Genomic DNA, 21,540 nt, shown 5'->3' with positions numbered 1-21,540 from the left:
TTGCAGAGCTGACCTGCAGGGCTCATTAGATAATGTATTGGTTCAAAGTGATCACAGCACTGCTCTGCTTAATTCATTTTTATTTAACCTTTATTTAACTAGGGAAGTCGGTTAAGAACAAATTCTTATTCACAATGACGGCCTACTCCGGCCAGACCCGAACGACGCTGGGCAAAGTGATGTAAAAAAAACGTGATTTTCATGTGTTTTATTTACACTGAGTGTACAAAACATTAGGAACACCTTCCTACTATTGAGTAGCACCCCCCCCAGAGCGGCCTCAACTCTACAAGGTGACGAAAGCATTCCACAGGGATACTGGTCAATATGGACTTCACCCTCTGAATGGCACACATACACAATCCATGTCTCAATTGTCTCAAGGCTTAAAAATCATTCTTCAACCTGTCTCCTTCCCTTCATCTACACTGATTGAAGAAAGAGCAAGTGTTCCTAATGTTCTGTACCCTCGGTGTATATTTCCACACCGAGTTTGGAATAATAATGTGAAATTGTGAAAATTATGATTATGCTCTTTTAAATGTAAGAGCTGTTTGAAAAGACCGCTTGAAATGGCTAATTGCAGTCTATTGTGGTGGGACGGAATTATGGCCTGCCTGGTGCACTAGGCGGTAAATTAGATAATAGATCATGTTCCCTCTACGCTGCACTCGTGTGTGGCAGCATATCTATTCCAGGACTGCCATGCAGAAGAAATGCCAGGCCGCACTGAGACGCAAGAGATTAAAATTCACAGAGTTTGCCCCATGAGGTTTGTGCTATTTAGATCAATGTTTTTTCTGTGGTCAAATCAACATTATATGAGCCCCTTTTCAATGCAACAAACCAAACCAAATCTAACTTTGCAAGATTGAGTGTGTGATTTTGTTGTAGGCAGAGCCAGAGCGCAAAGGAGTAGATTTCTATTGGCTGGGGTAGACCACAAGCAGTCTTTCAATCACCTGCGAGTGATTGAGCTTTTCAGATCAGTTCAGATCAGAGTGCTTATCAGTGGATATTCGTAGATATTCTTTGCTCGTTAGCGAGTTATAACCCCAGTTATAGATAAGTATAGGTCAGCAATGGGGAGTTACTGCATCCTACAAGAGCACAAAATGTGTACGCTACATTTCAAGCAGTCTTTGAAAGGACAGTCCGGTAAAAAGCTCATGTCTTGTATTTTGAGACAGGCTTGAATATGCAAATAAGCCAATATGCAGAGGGGTAGCCTACATTGTTTTATTATCTGTATGGTAGTAATTATTTTTTTGTAAAGTGGTTTCAAATAGGTGACTGTAATTTATAGGCCAACAATAATGTCTAAAACTGTCAGGGTACAGCCTCAGTGTTCACTGTAAAAGCGCGCCGGAAGTTGCACATAATTCTCACAATGTTCAAGTTTCCGCTCACAAGACCTACAATTTTCTCAGTTCCTCATAAAAATAATAGGGAACATTGTTAATAGACAAAATAATAAAATAGAGTTCCAAACCCCTCTGTCAATAACAGTTCATTTTCAGTTTGCCCCTCCCCACTCAGACCACACCTAGCAAAATTCTTGCTTAAAAATGGCTCTTTGCTAAGAAGCTATATTTCTTTATTTTTGACAATTTTAAGAAAAAATTATCACAGTAAGGTACTTAATTGTTACCCAGAAATAATATGACAGAGATAAAAATGGCTATATTGGATCTTCATACCTGATCCCTTCCTACTTGACCCTCCATCGTGAAACATGTAAGTAGAGGTTTTGAATATTTTCAGTACTCTACTCAGTACGAAGGTTCAGTAAATGAATGGCACTGTGTTTGACTGAAGGCCAGGGCTGCTCAAGGGAGCCTGAGGCAGAAGTAGTGAGGTTCAGTCTCAGACTCTGGATTTAACTTTAAACCCAGACCAGTCAACGCATTTGTGGAAGTAGAGACAAGAAGAGTAACGTGTGTAATTTCTTCTATATGTGTGGCGCTGGCCAGCAACATTAATTTCCCATTTGGGATTAATTAAGTAATTGTCTCTCCTTCTTATCCAAGAATGGATAAGATCTGTGAATGATCTTCCATTGTGAATGTGTGTGTGATTAGATGAGACAGAGCGTGTGTTTTGTGAAGTTTTGTCTATGAATATGTGCTCACACTCACCTCTCTGACAAGCGACGCGTCTAAGATGCGACTCTGGGCTACGATCTCACACAGTCCCTCTGGATCTTTGTCCATGTCCAGGGGGAGTCTCCCTCTATCATCCTCCACTGTCACCAGCTGCAACACAAGACACACAACCTAGTTATAAACCCATTAAAATCCCATTGTCGCGAAAACTTGACACACACATGTCAAACAATAACCCCTTACCCCACCTAAACACTTCTCAAACTTTTAAACAATTGCCCAAACTTCCCCAGGCCATGGTGTGCACAAGGGGTCTTTACTTAACGCTGTAGTCAAAAGCAATTTATAGCTGTTTACCTGTATGTCCACATCAGGCACTTCAGCCTTTCTTTATGACTCTCCTCAACTCTAAAATGCAGCCCCAGTAAAATACACTTACCTCCCAGTCCTCCGCAGTAAAATCCACTTACCTCCCAGTCCTCCCCAGTAAAATCCAGACTTACCTCCCAGTCCTCCCCAGTAAAATCCAGACTTACCTCCCAGTCCTCCCCAGTAAAATCCACTTACCTCCCAGTCCTCCCCAGTAAAATCCAGACTTACCTCCCAGTCCTCCCCAGTAAAATCCACTTACCTCCCAGTCCTCCGCAGTCTAAAATCCAGACTTACCTCCCAGTCCTCCCCAGTAAAATCCAGACTTAACTCCCAGTCCTCCCCAGTAAAATCCACTTACCTCCCAGTCCTCCCCAGTAAAATCCAGACTTACCTCCCAGTCCTCCCCAGTAAAATCCAGACTTACTTCCCAGTCCTCCCCAGTAAAATCCAAACTTACTTCCCAATCCTCCCAAGTAAAATACAGATTTACCTCCCAGTCCTCCCCAGTAAAATCCAGACTTACTTCCCAGTCCTCCCCAGTAAAATACAAACTTACTTCCCAATCCTCCCAAGTAAAATACAGACTTACCTCCCAGTCCTCCCCAGTAAAATACAGACTTACCTCCCAGTCCTCCCCAGTAAAATCCAGACTTACTTCCCAGTCCTCCCCAGTAAAATCCAGACTTACTTCCCAGTCCTCCCCAGTAAAATACAAACTTACTTCCCAATCCTCCCAAGTAAAATACAGATTTACCTCCCAGTCCTCCCCAGTAAAATGCAGACTTACCTCCCAGTTCTTCGCAGTAAAATACAGATTTAACACCCAGTCCTCCTCAGTCTAAAATACAGACTTACCTCACAGCCTTCTCCAGTAAAATACAGATTTACCTCACAGCCTTCTCCAGTAAAATACAGATTTACCTCACAGCCTTCTCCAGTAAAATACAGATTTACCTCTGAGTTCTTCCCAGTCTTAAATCCAGACTTACCTCCCAGTCTTCCCCAGTCCGCCCATGGTTCTTGGACACCTCCTGTTCTTCTTCCTTCTCCTCCTCTTCTCTGTCTTCAACCAGTACAAACTCCTCCTCATCGCCCTCCTCCGACCCTCCCTCCAACATGCACAGGCCAGGCCTCCAGTGGTCCATGTAGGCATACAGCTCATCTGAGCTACAGACGACAAGACACGACAGACCTTTGATTGACAAAAAAAAAAAACTTGAAGCCTACATTCCTCAGCATTCAACAGTAATTCAAATCGCTGCAGGAGACATGTTAAACTTGATGTTAATGTTAGACATTGTCATTGTGAGGTGTTAATGTTCACAGAATCTAAACGGAACGTTAATGTTAAACTAAAACAGTCTGTTTCTGTGGCTCCAGACTGTAGACGGTTACCTCTCCTGGGAGAAGGCGAACCAGGAGTCCCTCCGGGGTAAGGTTTTGTTTGTCCCCAGCAGCAAGCCTGCAGCCACACCTTTCTTCTTCCCAGTGGATTGCTGGAGTCGCAGCCTGACAAACACCAGACCTCCAGAAGTCCCTGAAGACAGTCTAGAGGGGCCTGGAGAAGAGGGAGGGGGAGAATGAGGGAGAGAGAGGGAGCGAGAAAGCGAGAGATAACGAGAGAAAGGTGGAAAGAGAGAGGGGGAAGGATGGAGAAAAATTAAGTAAACAGTACTTATTGGGATAAAACCATGATAATAACCTATTGACTTGATTCCTTTCCTTACCTGGTGTCGGATTCCTCACAGACTGCTTCTTTGTACCCTCTCTGTCCACCAGCTCCATCCTCACTTTACTCCCTGTCCCTGCTGCCTCTTGTCCACCACAACAGAAGGTGGCAGCACTGCTCAACACAGCTCCTCCCACAGTCCTGGATGACTGCACAGCCAGCTCTTCCAGCGGACTACCCTTCCCCTCCAGCTGCCACTCAGCCATGTCACTGCTCCTCTCCTCCTCAGAGAACCCCTGGACCAGGCTCAGAGCCAGGGCAGACCTCAGCTCTGATGTAGCAGCAGACACCGGTGTTGGGACAGTCTCCTCCTTGTGGTGTGGAGGGCTACTGCTGCTTCGCCTCCCACCCTGCTCAAGCATCTTGACAGTTTTGGAGCCAGCTTTCTGTATGTTTTTAGTTCCATTCCACCTAGTAACAGGTTAAATAATAATTTTTAAGCCTCGAGACAATTGAGACATGGACTGTGTATGTGTGTCATTCAGAGGGTGAATGGGCAAGACAAAATTAATGGTGGGTGTGAAACTCAATATTAGGAAGGTGTTCCTAATGTTTAGTATACTCAGTGTATGTTGCATGTTCTGCAATATCTGACCCAGTAAACATTCCTTGACACCATAGATGTCCAAGGGCCAATTTCATTGGCTATGATAGACAGGAGAGGGACAAGGCCAAGTGCATCATAGAGCACCCTACACACAATCTTGCCAAATGTTTTGAACTGCAGCCTTCTGGAAGGAGATACAAGGTCCCACTGTTCAGCAAGAATAGGAGCAGGAGCAAGTTCCATGCCGATGGCCATCAGGCTGCTGAACAGTGGGCCATAGGACAGGGGGCCATAGGACAGCTGTAGGATGCTGAACAGGGGGCCATAGGACAGCTGTAGGATGCTGAACAGTGGGCCATGGGACAGCTGTAGGATGCTGAACAGTGGGCCATGGGACAGCTGTAGGATGCTGAACAGTGGGCCATGGGACAGCTGTAGGATGCTGAACAGTGGGCCATGGGACAGCTGGGCCATAAGACAGCTGTAGGATGCTGAACAGTGGGCCATGGGACAGCTGTAGGATGTGGGACAGCTGTAGGATGCTGAACAGTGGGCCATGGGACAGCTGTAGGATGCTGAACAGTGGGCCATGGGACAGCTGTAGGATGCTGAACAGTGGGCCATGGGACAGCTGTAGGATGCTGAACAGTGGGCCATGGGACAGCTGTAGGATGCTGAACAGTGGGCCATGGGACAGCTGTAGGATGCTGAACAGTGGGCCATGGGACAGCTGTAGGATGCTGAACAGTGGGCCATGGGACAGCTGTAGGATGCTGAACAGTGGGCCATAGGACAGCTGTAAGATGCTGAACAGTGGGCCATGGGACAGTGGGCCATAGGACAGCTGTAGAATGCTGAACAGTGGGCCATAGGACAGCTGTAGGATGCTGAACAGTGGGCCATAGGACAGTGGGCCATAGGACTGAACAGTGGGCCATAGGATGCTGAACAGTGGGCCATAGGACAGTGGGCCATGGGATGCTGAACAGTGGGCCATAGGACAGCTGTAGGATGCTGAACAGTGGGCCATACGACAGCTGTAGGATGCTGAACAGTGGGCGATGGGACAGATGTAGGATGCTGAACAGTGGTCCTAGGACAGATGTAGGCCCAATACAAGGTTGGACAGTGGACTACATAAACTGAATAATGATGTGTGCATTATTATTATCTTTCCAGTGTTTCCCATTTTCAATGCATTGTAGTGTATTATTTTCTTGTGTATCTGTATGTTGCCTTCACAAAATGAATTTCCATGTAAATGGACAATAAAGTATATCCTATCGTATCATATACCCCATTTCCACTGCTAGATATTAGAGATGATACAGTATTTAAAGCTGCAATATGTTAACTTTTTGGGAGACCTGACCAAATTCACATAGAAATGTGAGTTATAGATTTGTCATTCTCATTGAAAGAAAGTCGAAGAAGTGGTAGATCTGTTCTATCTGAGCTATTTCTATGCAAGCTATTTCTATGCTTCCTGTTCTTAAGTTTAGTTTTTGTGTCTTTCACTTTCGGTTTTGTACACCAGCTTTAAAGAGCTGAAAATATAATATTTTGGGTTACTGAAAATATATTTCACAGCGGTTAAGAAGGTATAATGATTCTCTACATTGCTTGTTTGTAACAAACAAAAAATGTCAGAGACCCACACTACACAAGTCAGAGTGCGTATTCGAGATACACCAATTTAACACAGGTCTGCGAAGAATATAGGATCATAATAGTGACCTCATAAGTTAAACGCCTTCCAAGGCATTGTGAAGATATGTTGATCTGTGCAGAGCTACACCAAATCGGTATGTGCCTTGAACGTGCACATAGCCATTTAGCGCTGACCTGTGTGTGGAGGAGTTGAAGTGCACGTGGGAGATGTCAGAGTAGAAGGAGACCGAGGCCAGGCTGTCCACTGAGCAGGACAGCAGGTACTCCTCACAGCCGTGCTCTATCACCAACGGGTGAGTCTTACACGGGTCAAAGAACATCTCATTGGACGTCACCAGCAAGATACCAGAAACCACACCCTGGTGAGAGAGAGAGACGGGTGAGAGACAGGTGAGCATGTGTAGAAAGAGAGGTGAGAGATGAGATAGATGAGTGGGAGGTGAGAGAGGTGAGCAGGTATTTGATTAGGATCCCCATTAGCTGTTTCTGAAGCAGCAGCTACTCTTCCTGGGGTCCACACGACACATCACATAATACAGAACATCAATAGACAAGAACAGCTCAAGGACTGAACTACACACATTTTAAATAAGAACAATAGAACCAAAATAGGTTCTACGGACAGTCGCATGCATATTAGTACATATAAACCGTGTACAAAACATTAGGAACACTTTCCTAAAATTGAGTTACACCCCCCCATTTTTCCCTCAGAACAGCCTCAGTTCGTCGGGGCATGGACTCTACAAGGTGTCGAAAGCGTTCCACAGGGATACTGGCCAATGTAGACTTCAATGCTTCCTACAGTTGTGTCAAGTTGACATGTCCTTTGGGTGACGGACAATTTTTGATACACAGTGGAAAATGTTGAGCGTGAAAAAAACAGCAGCGTTGCAGTTCTTGACACACCAGTGCACCTGGCACCTACTACCATACCCCATTCAAAGGCTTACATTTGTTTGTCTTGCCATTCACCCTCTGAATGACAAATGTCTCAAGGCTTAAAAATCCTTCATTAACCGGTCTCCTCTACTTCATCTACACTGATTGGTGGATTTATCAAGTGACATCAATAAGGGATCATAGCTTTCACCTGGTCAGTTTATGTCATTGGAAAGAGTGTTCTTTAATGATTTGTACACTCAGTGTACATATGCCTATGAGTTATTTAGGTCAGATAGATAGGGGAGAGGCGCTGTGCTGTGGGGTGTTGTATTAGTTATCATGCTGTTTGCTTGAGTAATTTGAGATGGAAGGGAGTTCCATGTGATCATGGCTCTATATAATACCGTGCTTGCTACTCCACTGCTTATAAACTCAGCAAAAAAATAAACGTCCTCTCACTGTTAACTGCAGTTATTTTCAGCAAACTTAACATGTGTAAATATTTGTATGAACATAACAAGATTCAACAGGCATAAAGTGAACAAGTTCCACTGACATGTGATTAACAGAAATTTAATAATGTGTCCCTGAACAAAGGAGGGGGTCAAAATCAAAATTAACAGTCAGTATCGGATGTGGCCACAAGCTGCATTAAGTACTGCAGTGCATCTCCTCCTCATAGACTGCACCAGATTTGTCAGTTCTTGCTGTGAGATGTTACCCCACTCTTCCACCAAGGCACCTGCAAGTTCCCGGACATTTCTGGGGGAATGGCCCTAGTCCTCACCCTCAAATCCAATAGGTCCCAGAATTGGGCAATGGAATTGAGATCCGGGCTCTTCGCTGGCCATGGCAGAACACTGACATTCCTGTCTTGCAGGAAATATCACGCACAGAACGAGCAGTATGGCTGGTGGCATTATCATGCTGGAGGATCATGTCAGGATGAGCCTGCAGGAAGGGTACCACATGAGGGAGGAGGATGTCTTCCCTGTAACGCAAGCTTTGAGATTGCCTGCAATGACAACAAGCTCAGTCCAATGATGCTGTGACACACCGCGCCAGACCATGACGGACCCTCCACCTCCAAATTGATCCCACTCCAGAGTACTGGCCTTGGTGTAACGCTCATTCCTTCGACGATAAACGCGAATCCGACCATCACCCCTGGTGAGACAAAACCGCGACTCGTCAGTGAAGAGCACTTTTTGCCAGTCCTGTCTGGTCCAGCGACGGTGGGTTTGGCCCATAGGCGATGTTGTTGCCAGTGATGTCTGGTGAGGACCTGGTCTAGTCAGTCCAGCCTCTCTCAGCATTTTGCGGACAGTCTGAGCACTGATGGAGGGATTGTGCGTTCCTGGTGTAACTTGGGCAGTTGTTGTTGCCATCCTCTACCTGTCCCGCAGGTATGATGTTCAGATGTACTGATCCTATGCAGGTGTTGTTACATGTGGTCTGCCACTGCAAGGATGATCAGCTGTCCGTTCTGACTTAGGCATCTCACAGTATGGACATTGCAATGTATTGCCCTGGCCACATCTGCAGTCCTCATGCCTCCTTGCAGCATGCCTAAGGCAGGTGTTCACGCAGCTGAGCAGGACCCTGGGCATCTTTCTTTTGGTGTTTTTCAGAGTCAGTAGAAAGGCCTCTTTAGTGTCTTAAGTATTCATAACTGTGACCTTAATTGCCTACCATCTGTAAGCTGTTAGTGTCTTAATGACTGTTCCAAAGGTACATGTTAATTAATTGTTTATGGTTCATTGAACAAGCATGGGAAACAGTGTTTAGACACTTTACAATGAAGCTCTGTGAAGTTATATTTCTACAAATTATCTTTGAAAGTAAATCCAGGTATGGTACAGAAACAATATGATGGTAGGAAAATCTGGACACCATCTAGATACCACCCAACCCAAAATCAATCTCTCCTCTACTTTGAGCCATACTGTGGACATTAGCCCTCTGTACATAGAAGGGCAAGACATGCTGCTCTGTTCTGGACCAGTTGCAGCTTTTCTAGGTCCTTCTTTGCAGCACTTGACCATATCACCGGGCAATAGTCAAGATTAGGTCAAACTAGAGCCTGCAGGACTTGTTTGGTCAACTGTGGTGTTAAAAGTGCTGAGTATCTCTACAACAATTGAATCAATATGCCTTTACCTTGACAATTTATAGTCTAAGGTGACATGCTAGTGTTAGATCATTAGAGGGCCTTGTGAAATGCCACACTTTACATGTCTTCCATTAGAGAAGCTTCCATTCAATAAAACCCTCTGTGTTCTATTGGATAGATAGCTCTCAACCCATAATATGGTTGAGGATGTAAAGGCATAGCACATATGTTTTTCTAATAACAGATTATGGTCAATAATATCAAAGGCTGCAATGAAGTCTAACAATACAGCTCCAACAATCTTCTTATTACCAATTTCTTTCAGCCAATCATCAGTCATTTGTGCCAGTGCAGTTGAGTGTCCTTCTCTGTTAGCATGTGGAAAGTCAGAGAAATACAGAGAAATACAGTAGCATTGTATCTGCTCCACACAAAAAAAAATCCCCCAAAGGTTTGCTATGAGCCAGTTAGCTATGAGACAGTTAGGAATGGCTATAGAGTCAGCTACCATCCTCAGTAGCTTTCCATCAATGTTGTTAATGCCAGTAGGTGGTGAAAGAGGTGAGTAGGTGTTGAGAGAGGTGAGTGGGTGTTGAGAGAGGTGAGTGGGTGGTGAGAGAGGTGAGTGGGTGGTGAGAGAGGTGAGTGGGTGGTGAGAGAGGTGAGTGGGTGGTGAGAGATGAGTGGGTGGTGAGAGAGGTGAGTGGGTGGTGAGAGAGGTGAGTGGGTGGTGAGAGAGGTGAGTGGGTGGTGAGAGAGGTGAGTGGGTGGTGAAACAGAGGTCAGCAAGAGGTTAGAGAGGAGTGAGCGAGAATGACTCGTCTCCACCCACCTTGCGGTCAGTGATGTAGCGGCAGAAGAGCTTGAGGTACGGCATGGCCGCTGGCCCCTCCCCCAGGGAACACTCAGGTGGGAGGGCCAGTAGGCAGATCTGTCCATCGGGCATTGGCACTGCCTCCACATCCTATGAGAATCAAAGCAAGCACTGTTTTTTTTATTTTTAAACACAGCAGAGGAAATGCACTTTTTTAAAGTCTAGTGGAGCAGCGGTCTAAAGCATTGCATCTCAGTACTAGAGGCGTCACTACAGACCCTGGCTCGACCCCGGGCTGTATCACAACCGGCCGTGATCGTGAGTCTCATAGGGCGTTGCACAATTGGCCCAGCATCGTCCAGGGTTATAAGGGGAGGGTTTGGCCGGGGCAGGCCCTCGTTGTAAAATAAGAATTTGTTCTTAACTGACTTGCCTAGTTAAATAATATAAAAATAAAAGTCAGCAGTGTTTAAAGAAGGCATTATCCACTCATTAAAACAGTGCTTTACATTGAAAGCTAACTAAGCAGCTTCCAAAAAAACAGCATTTGAAGAAACAATCAATCATTGCCATTAGCTAAAAGTCTTTCCAGTCCTGCATTGACTCTTGTTCTATTGAGCAATTTCAGCTCTGCTAAGCTAGTTTAGCCTCTCTTAACAAGAACAGGCAGGTTCACCACACCAAAAGCAATGCCACACTCCATTAAAGGCCTGACATGACACAGAAAAACATGGTTAAATCATTTAAAAACATTGTTAAATGTACTTCCTCTTATGTGTGGATTGTGGAATAAATTCATCCACATTGTCCTTACCAGTAACTTGTCATACTCTGTGTCCGGTGACGGGGAGTGAGGGCCGGGCGATGGGGCCGGAGAAAGCCCTGGGTCAGTGTCCAACTCTGGCTCCAGCCTGAGGTCGGGGTCAGGGTGCGTCGCCACGGGAGATGAGCCTTGGCCAGAGCCTTTACTCTTGGGAACGCGGAGGTGCTTCAAAATGGAAGAGCGTAGAAACATCACAACACAGAACAACACAAACTCAAGCACTGCTGTTAATAATACTCTGCCAAGTCTAGGACCTCCCACTTCCTCTTTCTAACTGAACTTTACATCTGCGGTCTCATCTGTTGCCTACTGGAGTGGAGGGATGGACACTTGATTGGTAACCATGCAAATAGGTTTTCCCAGAATGCCATGTGGTGAAGGCTATGCTCTGTCACTCACTTTGCATGTCAAATCCATGGTGGAAGGGACAAACAAAACAGCAACATATGTCACTACGCTGACTTTTGATCATTATACTGGAAGAAAAACACACGTATGGAGATAAAAGATGACAATGTACACATTTTGTCCGTTTCTCTTCAAATAATGTGAAGCTGATCATACCCGCAGGCCTGTAATTAGTGTGTCAGGTCTCCTCACCGTGAGATGTGACATAAATAACCTGTCACATCTCATGGTGAGGAGAATGTTCAGAATGCTGATACAAAGACAGAAGATACCAGTGTCATAAACTGTATGTATGCATGTATGTAGCATCTGATAAGGTTGGGAACCATGGTGACTTTTTCTTACCTCCCGGGAGATGAGGGAGGAGGAGGTGGAGGGATACCTGTTCAGCTTGGTCTGATCTCCCAGGCTACTGTACTGGGAGGTGACACTGAACACAGTGTCTTCATGGTGGGCCTGTGAGTACACACACAGTGCAGAAATCCACATTAGGTACTCCAATATGAAAATAAAATCAGACCAAATAATACCAATCTTTTAAATTAATTTGAGATTGAGGCCTACTTATTTTCCGAACGCTTATTAGCTGGATCTACACCTATGACTACAGACACAGGAGATAGGGCTGCTGCCCTATGAGGTGTTCCGGCTCACACCAGTCAAGGCTTGTGTAAGGCTACTTACTACTACACCTATCATTACAGATTACTGAAGAAGCACAATAATATAATGCGAATCCTCCATCCGCTGCCTCCCACACAACAGATGGGGCCCATTGACCTAAATTATGTTCCTAACGCTTGACAGACTCCATGCAGACAGGGAGTGCAACTTTCACTGGGGACGGGGGGACATGACCCCCACCACATTCTAAAATTGAAGTTTTTATCATTGCAGTTATATCAGTGAACTGTGATACAAAAACGCTGCTTCGGTGTGCTTCAGGACCATGTAGACGCCTCAGAGGGGTCGGGTAGGCTGTTTGGCAGTTACAGCCAGCTAGATTTAGGACCGCGCAGACACACCAGAGCATGCAGACAGGCTGTGAGAAGGCAAAGCTTCTGACCAGCACGGTGCTACTTTCTGCAGATGCTGTCTGCGTGTTGTAAAAGCAAACAGAGCAGAAACTGGCTACTCTTTATTTGACTGATGTAGCTGGCAAGATAACTTCTGTTTCATTTAACAGAAAAAAAGGGTTTATTCCCAGTGCTGAGCTAGTAGTGTAACTGACATGTAATGTTTGTTAATTAATTCATCCCATCTCAACTAAACTTCTGTCTGAAGAGAATGAACTAGGTGGTAGCTACCATGGACAGTTTAGCTCTCGCCTCTCGCTATCTGTCAGATAGCAGTACCTAACAGCTGTTGTGTTTCTCACGTCACCCCGCTCCTCCGCTCTCTCCACTGGCTTCCAGTTGAAGCTCGCATCCGCTACAAGATCATGGTGCTTGCCTACGGAGCTGTGAGGGGAACGGCACCGCAGTACCTCCAGGCTCTGATCAGGCCCTACACCCAAACAAGGGCACTGCGTTCATCCACCTCTGGCCTGCTCGCCTCCCTACCACTGAGGAAGTACAGTTCCCGCTCAGCCCAGTCAAAACTGTTCGCTGCTCTGGCCCCCCAATGGTGGAACAAACTCCCTCACGACGCCAGGACAGCGGAGTCAATCACCACCTTCCGGAGACACCTGAAACCCCACCTCTTCAAGGAATACCTAGGATAGGATAAACCAATCCTTCTCACCCCCCCTTAAATGATTTAGATGCACTATTGTAAAGTGGCTGTTCCACTGATGTCAGAAGGTGAATTCACCAATTTGTAAGTCGCTCTGGATAAGAGCGTCTGCTAAATGACTTAAATGTAAATGTAATGTGTGTATAGAAATGTTTTGTAGCTTTTTTGTCCCATTTGAATAGAATAAAATGAACTTGGCTAGTTTTTGCCAGTTGATGTCCCATTAGAGCCTGCCAAAACTTGGCTAAGGTTAGCTAGCTCGCGAGCTCACCAACATTAGGTATTCGTTTTTCTCCAATCACATCAGATCTGAATCAAACAATGAAACCTGCGGCAAAACAATGAAAGACTGATATTCTGCCGTTTTTTGACAGTGCACTGAGTTCTTTTGTTGTCAGTATAGCAATGTAATGTTAGCATTCCCCAAGAGAAGATGGCTTTCACTTCAGCAGTAATACATTCATGAACTTCTTTGAGGAAAAGATCATGATCATTAGAAAGCAAGTTACGGACTCCTCTTTAAATCTGCATATTCCTCCAAAGCTCAGTTGTCCTGAGTCTGCACAACTCTGCCAGGACCTAGGATCAAGGGAGACACTCAAGTGTTTTAGTACTATATCTCTTGAACAATGATGAACATAATCATGGCCTCTAAACCTTCAAGCTGCATACTGGACCCTATTCCAACTAAACTACTGAAAGAGCTGCTTCCTGTGCTTGGCCCTCCTATGTTGAACAAAATAAATGGCTCTCTATCCGCCGGATGTGTACCAAACTCACTAAAAGTGGCAGTAATAAAGCGTCTCTTGAAAAAGCCAAACCTTGACCCAGAAAATATAAAAAACTAGCGGCCTATATCGAATCTTCCATTCCTCTCAAAAATGTTAGAAAAAGCTGTTGTGCAGCAACTCACTGCTTTCCTGAAGACAAACAATGTATACGAAATGCTTCAGTCTGGTTTTAGACCCCATCATAGCACTGAGACTGCACTTGTGAAGGTGGTAAATGACCTTTTAATGGTGTCAGACCCAGGCTCTGCATCTGTCCTCGTGCTCCTAGACCTTAGTGCTGCTTTTGGTACCATCAATCACCACATTCTTTTGGAGAGATTGGAAACCCAAATTGGTCTACACGGACAAGTTCTGGCCTGGTTTAGATCTTATCTGTCGGAAAGATATCAGTTTGTCTCTGTGAATGGTTTGTCCTCTGACAAATCAACTGTAAATTTCGGTGTTCCTCAAGGTTCCGTTTTAGGACCACTATTGTTGTCACTATATATATTTTACCTCTTGGGGATGTCATTCGAAAACATAATATTAACTTTCACTGCATTGCGGATGACACACAGCTGTACATTTCAATGAAACATGGTGAAGCCCCAAAATTGCCCTTGCTAGAAGCCTGTGTTTCAGACATAAGGAAGTGGATGGCTGCAAACTTTCTTGCTGTTTTAGGCTGTGTTTCTGTACAGCACTTTGATATATCAGCTGATGTAAGAAGGGCTATATAAATAAATGTGATTTTGATTTGATTATTGATCTGTCCGTTTCCCGAGCTAATTCCCTACTTTTCACACTTACACGGTATAAACATATCTACAGACGACACTGTCATGGTGCACAGTAAGTACACAACACAATATTGATGATGATGATGAATGGATACAGATGTCTGAATGCCCAGTCACGTTCATATCATCTCAAACATAAATTACTGCAGTTTCAGACCATCCATTGAACATCCTGTATGCCAGTGAAACTGAATTCCATGCACTCAGAAGTGTAATTCCTGCGCTGGAGGTGTAACACACAACAGGGGACATTTTTGCATTATTTTATGATCTTCCTTTGGCTCACAAGATCAGCATGTCTACAGATTCTCCCTGTTTTTGTTTGCTTGGAAATGTTGATACTGAAGACTGTTATCAGAAGAACCTTTAACCTTCATTTATAGCAGGTAAGAAATGCTTGTCCATTAATTGGAAGGTTGGTTATCCTCCCACAATGTCGCAATGGATGGCAGAAGTGTCAAGTTATGTATCACTAGATTTGATGTGTTACTAGATTAAGGGTCCACTGTGCAATTCCTAAAGTCTGGGTGCCTTATACGGAATAGCCACCTGTATGACAAAAGGGGTCTGTATTGAAAACATGAGATTTTCTTAGTCGAGCAGTCGCAAATAGAAACAAAAATGTCATGGCACACGAGACGCCTGTGTGGTTTGCGCCTGTCTTAGTGGAGGCCATGGAGATGCCACGGTCCAAGAATATGGGAATTGTGGCTCAGATGCACACGCCCGTCTCTCTCCAGAATGCGCTCTCCCCTGCCATTTTGTGAGTATTCATTGTTTCAGAACTTCCTGGCTTGCTACGTCTATCACTTCCCCATTACATACATCACCAGTAGTACCTACATTAACCTTTAATTCACATAATTTCTAATCTGCAATGTTTGTTTGGTAATGGTAATTTCTGTGAATGCATTCAATAGATTATTATTCCAGTCATTTACTGTTCTCATTGTGTGGACATGTGTTTTACAGAACTCACAACCTATGCTACCCCTGTTTCTCACATCACATTTATGAGTTGTCAATTTATTGATCATCTTTTGTTTGAAATGATTTTGTCAAGGTTGAATAAAGACACGCACATGATTCCACATATAGAAGTAGGACTAGTCTACCTGGCCTACGCGCAAATGTAGGCCGATAAATGTGCCCATTTTGGGGATGTCTAACAATATTTCTGATTATCTTAACTCACCATCATTAATGATCTGTGGAGCTTCTCAAAGTAATTTTATTCACCTCGAACAGCAAGTAAACAAAGTCTGTTTTTAGAATCAATTGAGAATGAGTTCTCAAACTATTTGAACAATATTTCCAGCGCTCTCCCTTTTGATAACCACTCGGCATGAAAGGGAAAAATGTAATTCTCTGATCCAGTGGAAATGTCATAAAATACCTGATTACTTCTCATCCATTGCACCTACAGCTGTCTCTCTCCCGAGCTCACTGGAGTGGGAAACTGAAGGCCCAGAATATTTTATACAATGTTTAAAGTTTGCTGGTATAAGTTTTTGGGTGACAAGAGTTGATACAATGTTTCAAGATTGTTGGAGACAATGTGATTTATAGGATATTTATTTTTATCAGGATATTTTCTACCTGCAGGCTGCAATGTTTTTGTGTTGGCTTTATGTAGGTTATTATGTATTAGATAATTGGCAATGGCAATAAAAGTTACTTTTAATTTTCATTTAGATAGAATGTAGATTAACCACAGACAATGATTGTGAGATACAAAGACTATTGTAAATTAAATGAAACTGTTCCATGAAAATGTGCACATGAAACTCATAACTGGTATGCAGATTGGTAGAAATGGTACAATAATCAGGCACTCCAAATGGAAAAGGTTGCCCACCGCTGGCATAGCCTATTACCGGCAACTTCAGAAGACTCACTCTGCCAAGGTCAGCAGCAGCGGGAGAAGGCGGGTGAGGAACAGGTTTTCGTTTCTTCTGTTTATGCGGTCTTGATCTCTGGCTCCCTCAAGTAATTTGTGTGCGCGCATAAAGCATCAGACAAGTTCAGTACATATAGCCTAGTTGACTTTATTAAACACACATGCAGGCCTCAGCCACTACCCTGAGAGCACTTGATTCAGTGTATCATGCAGCCCTCAGGTTCATTACAAATCAAAAACGTCTAACACATCATTGTGATCTCTACAGCGCTGTTGGATGGTCGTCATTGACCTCGCCTAGGATTAAACACTGGTATACACTGATTTATAAGGCCATATTGGGTAAAACGCCATTTTATCTGTTATTTTTTTAGTCAGGTTGGTAAATAAATAACAATTACGGTCCCATTCTCATTTACTTCTAACAGTACCAAAAATTAGATCAGGTGATGGTAGAAATAGTTTGTTACTTAGCTCCGTGCTCCTGGAATTCGCTCCTGAATATTATAACATTTGATGATCTAGTTTCGTTGGTGGAGTTTAAACACTTGATCGATGTACAGTGCCTTGCGAAAGTATTCGGCCCCCTTGAACTTTGCGACCTTTTGCCACATTTCAGGCTTCAAACATAAAGATATAAAACTGTATTTTTTTTGTGAAGAATCAACAACAAGTGGGACACAATCATGAAGTGGAACGACATTTATTGGATATTTCAAACTTTTTTAACAAATCAAAAACTGAAAAAAATGGGCGTGCAAAATTATTCAGCCCCTTTACTTTCAGTGCAGCAAACTCTCTCCAGAAGTTCAGTGAGGATCTCTGAATGATCCAATGTTGACCTAAATGACTAATGATGATAAATACAATCCACCTGTGTGTAATAAAGTCTCCGTATAAATGCACCCGCACTGTGATAGTCTCAGAGGTCCGTTAAAAGCGCAGAGAGCATCATGAAGAACAAGGAACACACCAGGCAGGACCGAGATACTGTTGTGAAGAAGTTTAAAGCCGGATTTGGATACAAAAAGATTTCCCAAGCTTTAAACATCCCAAGGAGCACTGTGCAAGCGATAATATTGAAATGCAAGGAGTATCAGACCACTGCAAATCTACCAAGACCTGGCCCTCCCTCTAAACTTTCAGCTCATACAAGGAAAAGACTGATCAGAGATGCAGCCAAGAGGCCCATGATCACTCTGGATGAACTGCAGAGATCTACAGCTAAGGTGGGAGACTCTGTCCATAGGACAACAATCAGTCGTATATTGCATAAATCTGGCCTTTATGGAAGAGTGGCAAGAAGAAAGCCATTTCTTAAAGATATCCATAAAAAGTGTTGTTTAAAGTTTGCCACAAGCCACCTGGGAGACACACCAAACATGTAGAAGAAGGTGCTCTGGTCAGATGAAACCAAAATTGAACTTTTTGGCAACAATGCAAAACGTTATGTTTGGCGTAAAAGCAACACAGCTCATCACCCTGAACACATCATACCCACTGTCAAACATGGTGGTGGCAGCATCATGGTTTGGGCCTGCTTTTCTTCAGCAGGGACAGGGAAGATGGTTAAAATTGATGGGAAGATAGATGGAGCCAAATACAGGACCATTCTGGAAGAAAACCTGATGGAGTCTGCAAAAGACCTGAGACTGGGACGGAGATGTCTTCCAACAAGACAATGATCCAAAACATAAAGCAAAATCTACAATGGAATGGTTCAAAAATAAACATATCCAGGTGTTAGAATGGCCAAGTCAAAGTCCAGACCTGAATCCAATCGAGAATCTGAGGAAAGAACTGAAAACTGCTGTTCACAAATGCTCTCCATCCAACCTCACTGAGCTCGAGCTGTTTTGCAAGGAGGAATGGGAAAAAATTTCAGTCTCTCGATGTGCAAAACTGATAGAGACATACCCCAAGCGACTTACAGCTGCAATCGCAGCAAAAGGTGGCGCTACAAAGTATTAACTGAATAATTTTGCACGCCCAATTTTTCAGTTTTTGATTTGTTAAAAAAGTTTGAAATATCCAATAAATGTCGTTCCACTTCACGATTGTGTCCCACTTGTTGTTGATTCTTCACAAAAAATACAGTTTTATATCTTTATGTTTGAAGCCTGAAATGTGGCAAAAGGTTGAAAAGTTCAAGGGGGCCGAATACTTTCGCAAGGCACTGTATATATCATAGAAGAGTAATTGTTTTTAGGCCAGCTGTTTTTAGTCAAGACTTTTTGTTGCACTGTATGTGTGTTGATAGTTTTGTTTAATGTTGTGTTGGTGTATGTAAGTTGTTTTGTCTGAAACGTTGTTCCCCCTGCTGCTATTGGACCAGGTCTCTCTTGGAAAAGAGATGTTCTCAATGAGAAGAACCTGTATAAATAAAAGGTAAAACATAGGGTGTATCTATATAGGCCTATGGAAAAATACAGGTTTTAACATTTCAACCAATTGATGGACAGTCGGGGACAGTCCTAGTAGGAATGCAGGAAATTGGCTTTAGATGTCCCAAAACATTCTGAGGGAGGACCTTCTGCCAGATTATGTCCCTTCCACTTCTACAACTAAAGTTGTGCCACAGCATGCAGTCATTATTCAAGCATAGCTATGTGTGTGCGTGTCTGTGCATGCTTGCAAACTATACTGTTGAAAATATGCCTTCCATGTGTGTGTTGAGTGTTAAAACATATTTAAACTGATGGCGAGTCAGTGATACAGGCTATAAGTTCGGCATTATTTTAACTGGTTTAGTGAATCCACCTCACATCCTACATGACAGATAGACATGGAACTCATTCATATTTCCATAACTGTAAAACAAAAGTCTATAGTCCAAGTACCTAACTGCAAAGAATACAAAGGGCCTAAATGGATCATAGACATTCTGTCTACTTTACATATTCCGTCCGAATTCAGTTATCAACACTAACATCATTGTCACACTACGATTCCAGATTCAGAGCAACACTGGTCCTTAAAAGTCTCTTAATATGCTGTATATCTTTTCAATGTATATTTTCTAGACAGATGTGCATTAGAAAGGGATTTTCTTGACAACCCCAAAAAGTTATTGAATATATGGTTTTGTCTTGATTTAAGTTACTACAGTAGTTCCACATATCCATATCTGCTTTACGAAAGACATGATCTGATAGCAACGTTTAAAAGCTGTAGTAATAGAAGCTTCTAAATCTGTATATAATAGAATTACCAGCATTTATTTTCATCGCATACCTTGGAACACACTGTCCTTCCATTATAACTGTTGTAGAGCTTCTGAATATACCGGTGGATACCCATTGAAATAGGGGAAGATCTGGGACTAATCTCTGAACACTGTTTCACTGAAATACAGCTTGTCTGACCTTTGAACATTTATTATCAGCATCTTTCAATACCATATATACAGTATTATGCAATGTATCGGTTATCAAGTGTGTGGGTAAAGCAGGTCTTAAATATGTTATCATTATTGATCTACGAGTAGGTCTACATGAGATTGTGACTCACCATACAGTCTGCTTTGTCATCAGATGGTTGACCCTCTTGCCTGGATTTAGCTGTGGCGCGCTCTGGTACCCATGTAGCTTCTACGAAGGCAAGATGTAAAAACAGCGATAGTTCATGACTCTTTCCACCAATTCTTTCCAACAGCTGTTTCTCCAAATCTACTTGTTTGCGGTCCTTTAAATCATTTTAATTCATGCAAAACAACTCCCTCCTCTTAAATCTAGCCCTGTGTGTGGCGTGCATCTTTACAAAATGTGGCACTGCTCTCTAATACCTACATGAGGCATTATGGATGTTTTGGAGATTTATTAAGGTACCTGGGATTCTCCTTGAATGTCAGGCCTGCCTGCAACAAGGCAGCTGTGTTGGCGCTAACAGACTGCGCGTACACTTGTGCTACAACCTAGGCAAGACCAGAAGTAAAATCCCCAAAAAGAATATCAAAGTTCTGTGTGGGTGCCCTCGGTACTGAATATAATCCGAAATAAATACTACAATCTAGAATACGTGAGGCATCTTGCACCTCTACAGTTCTTGGATAATTGTTTCCTTGATTGAAAGAGAGCGACTTATTACAAAAATGCATAATCAGATTTAGGGAAAACAAGTAGGTCATAAGTATTTGAGCTAAATAAACATTGTCTATGGTGGAAATGCTACCAATGACATGTCACAAACATGACTTGTTACAAGTAAGTTAACAGATTTTACACAAGTGATTTTTCAGGTATACTAATAATCGTATCTAAATGGATATCACTAAAAGCATACTGCTGTGTTCTGTAAAAGGGACTCGAAAATAAACCATTTAACCACAGACAAGCACATTCAGAATCACTGTTGTCTTACTGTGAGTGCTGGCAAAACCTGTCCCCTCAGTTATGGATGGCATATGAGGAAATGACAATAGGATCATGTGCTTATGAGTGAATGTTTCTGAGTGACAGAGTCCACGGGTATTTTGTATCCATGTCATCTTGAGAGAAGTTCCCAAACATTCCTAGCTGCAGTTTTGCAATTCCTCATAAGTAATTTAAATGTTTTATTTAACCTTTATTTAACTAAGCAAGTCAGTCAAGAACAAATCCTTATTTACAACGACGGCCTACACCGGCCAAACCCGGACGACGCTGGGCCAATTGTGCGCCGCCCTATGGGACTCCCAATCACAGCCGGTTGTGAGACAGCCTGGATTCGAACCAGGGTGTCTGTAGTGACGCCTCTAGCACTGAGATGCAGTGCGCCAGTCGGGAGCCCAATAAATAAATGCTAGAGAGAGGAATTCACCTTACCAACCTTCCTTTGAGTGTGTTATCTGTCATTCTGTAGGTTGTTTGCTATGAAAATACACAACACATT

General features: G+C 43.3%; 1 protein-coding gene across 2 annotated transcripts in view; it reads right to left on the bottom strand.

Moving 5' to 3' along the window:
• The window catches only part of si:ch211-15d5.11 (oxidation resistance protein 1), a 33,167-nt gene that overhangs the window by 7,274 nt on the left and 4,353 nt on the right, over positions 1 to 21,540 (bottom strand). Inside the window, exons 4-12 of one of the 2 annotated variants that reach the window (XM_064928602.1) lie at positions 20,182 to 20,261; positions 11,813 to 11,923; positions 11,051 to 11,224; positions 10,255 to 10,386; positions 6,599 to 6,783; positions 4,205 to 4,617; positions 3,873 to 4,035; positions 3,467 to 3,644; positions 2,139 to 2,255 (exon numbers count right to left, since the gene is read on the bottom strand). In XM_064928602.1, the coding sequence (XP_064784674.1) occupies positions 2,139 to 2,255; positions 3,467 to 3,644; positions 3,873 to 4,035; positions 4,205 to 4,617; positions 6,599 to 6,783; positions 10,255 to 10,386; positions 11,051 to 11,224; positions 11,813 to 11,923; positions 20,182 to 20,261 (1,553 nt within the window). Of the gene's footprint in view, positions 1 to 2,138; positions 2,256 to 3,466; positions 3,645 to 3,872; positions 4,036 to 4,204; positions 4,618 to 6,598; positions 6,784 to 10,254; positions 10,387 to 11,050; positions 11,225 to 11,812; positions 11,924 to 19,905; positions 20,009 to 20,181; positions 20,262 to 21,540 lie in introns of those variants that run through there. The other variant, XM_064928603.1, reaches the window with a different exon arrangement.

The sequence above is a fragment of the Oncorhynchus masou genome, chromosome 21, assembly GCF_036934945.1.
Source record: "Oncorhynchus masou masou isolate Uvic2021 chromosome 21, UVic_Omas_1.1, whole genome shotgun sequence".
Lineage (NCBI taxonomy): Eukaryota > Metazoa > Chordata > Actinopteri > Salmoniformes > Salmonidae > Oncorhynchus > Oncorhynchus masou.
Note: the sequence above shows the minus strand (reverse complement) of the source record. Positions and strands in the feature narration are given on the sequence as shown.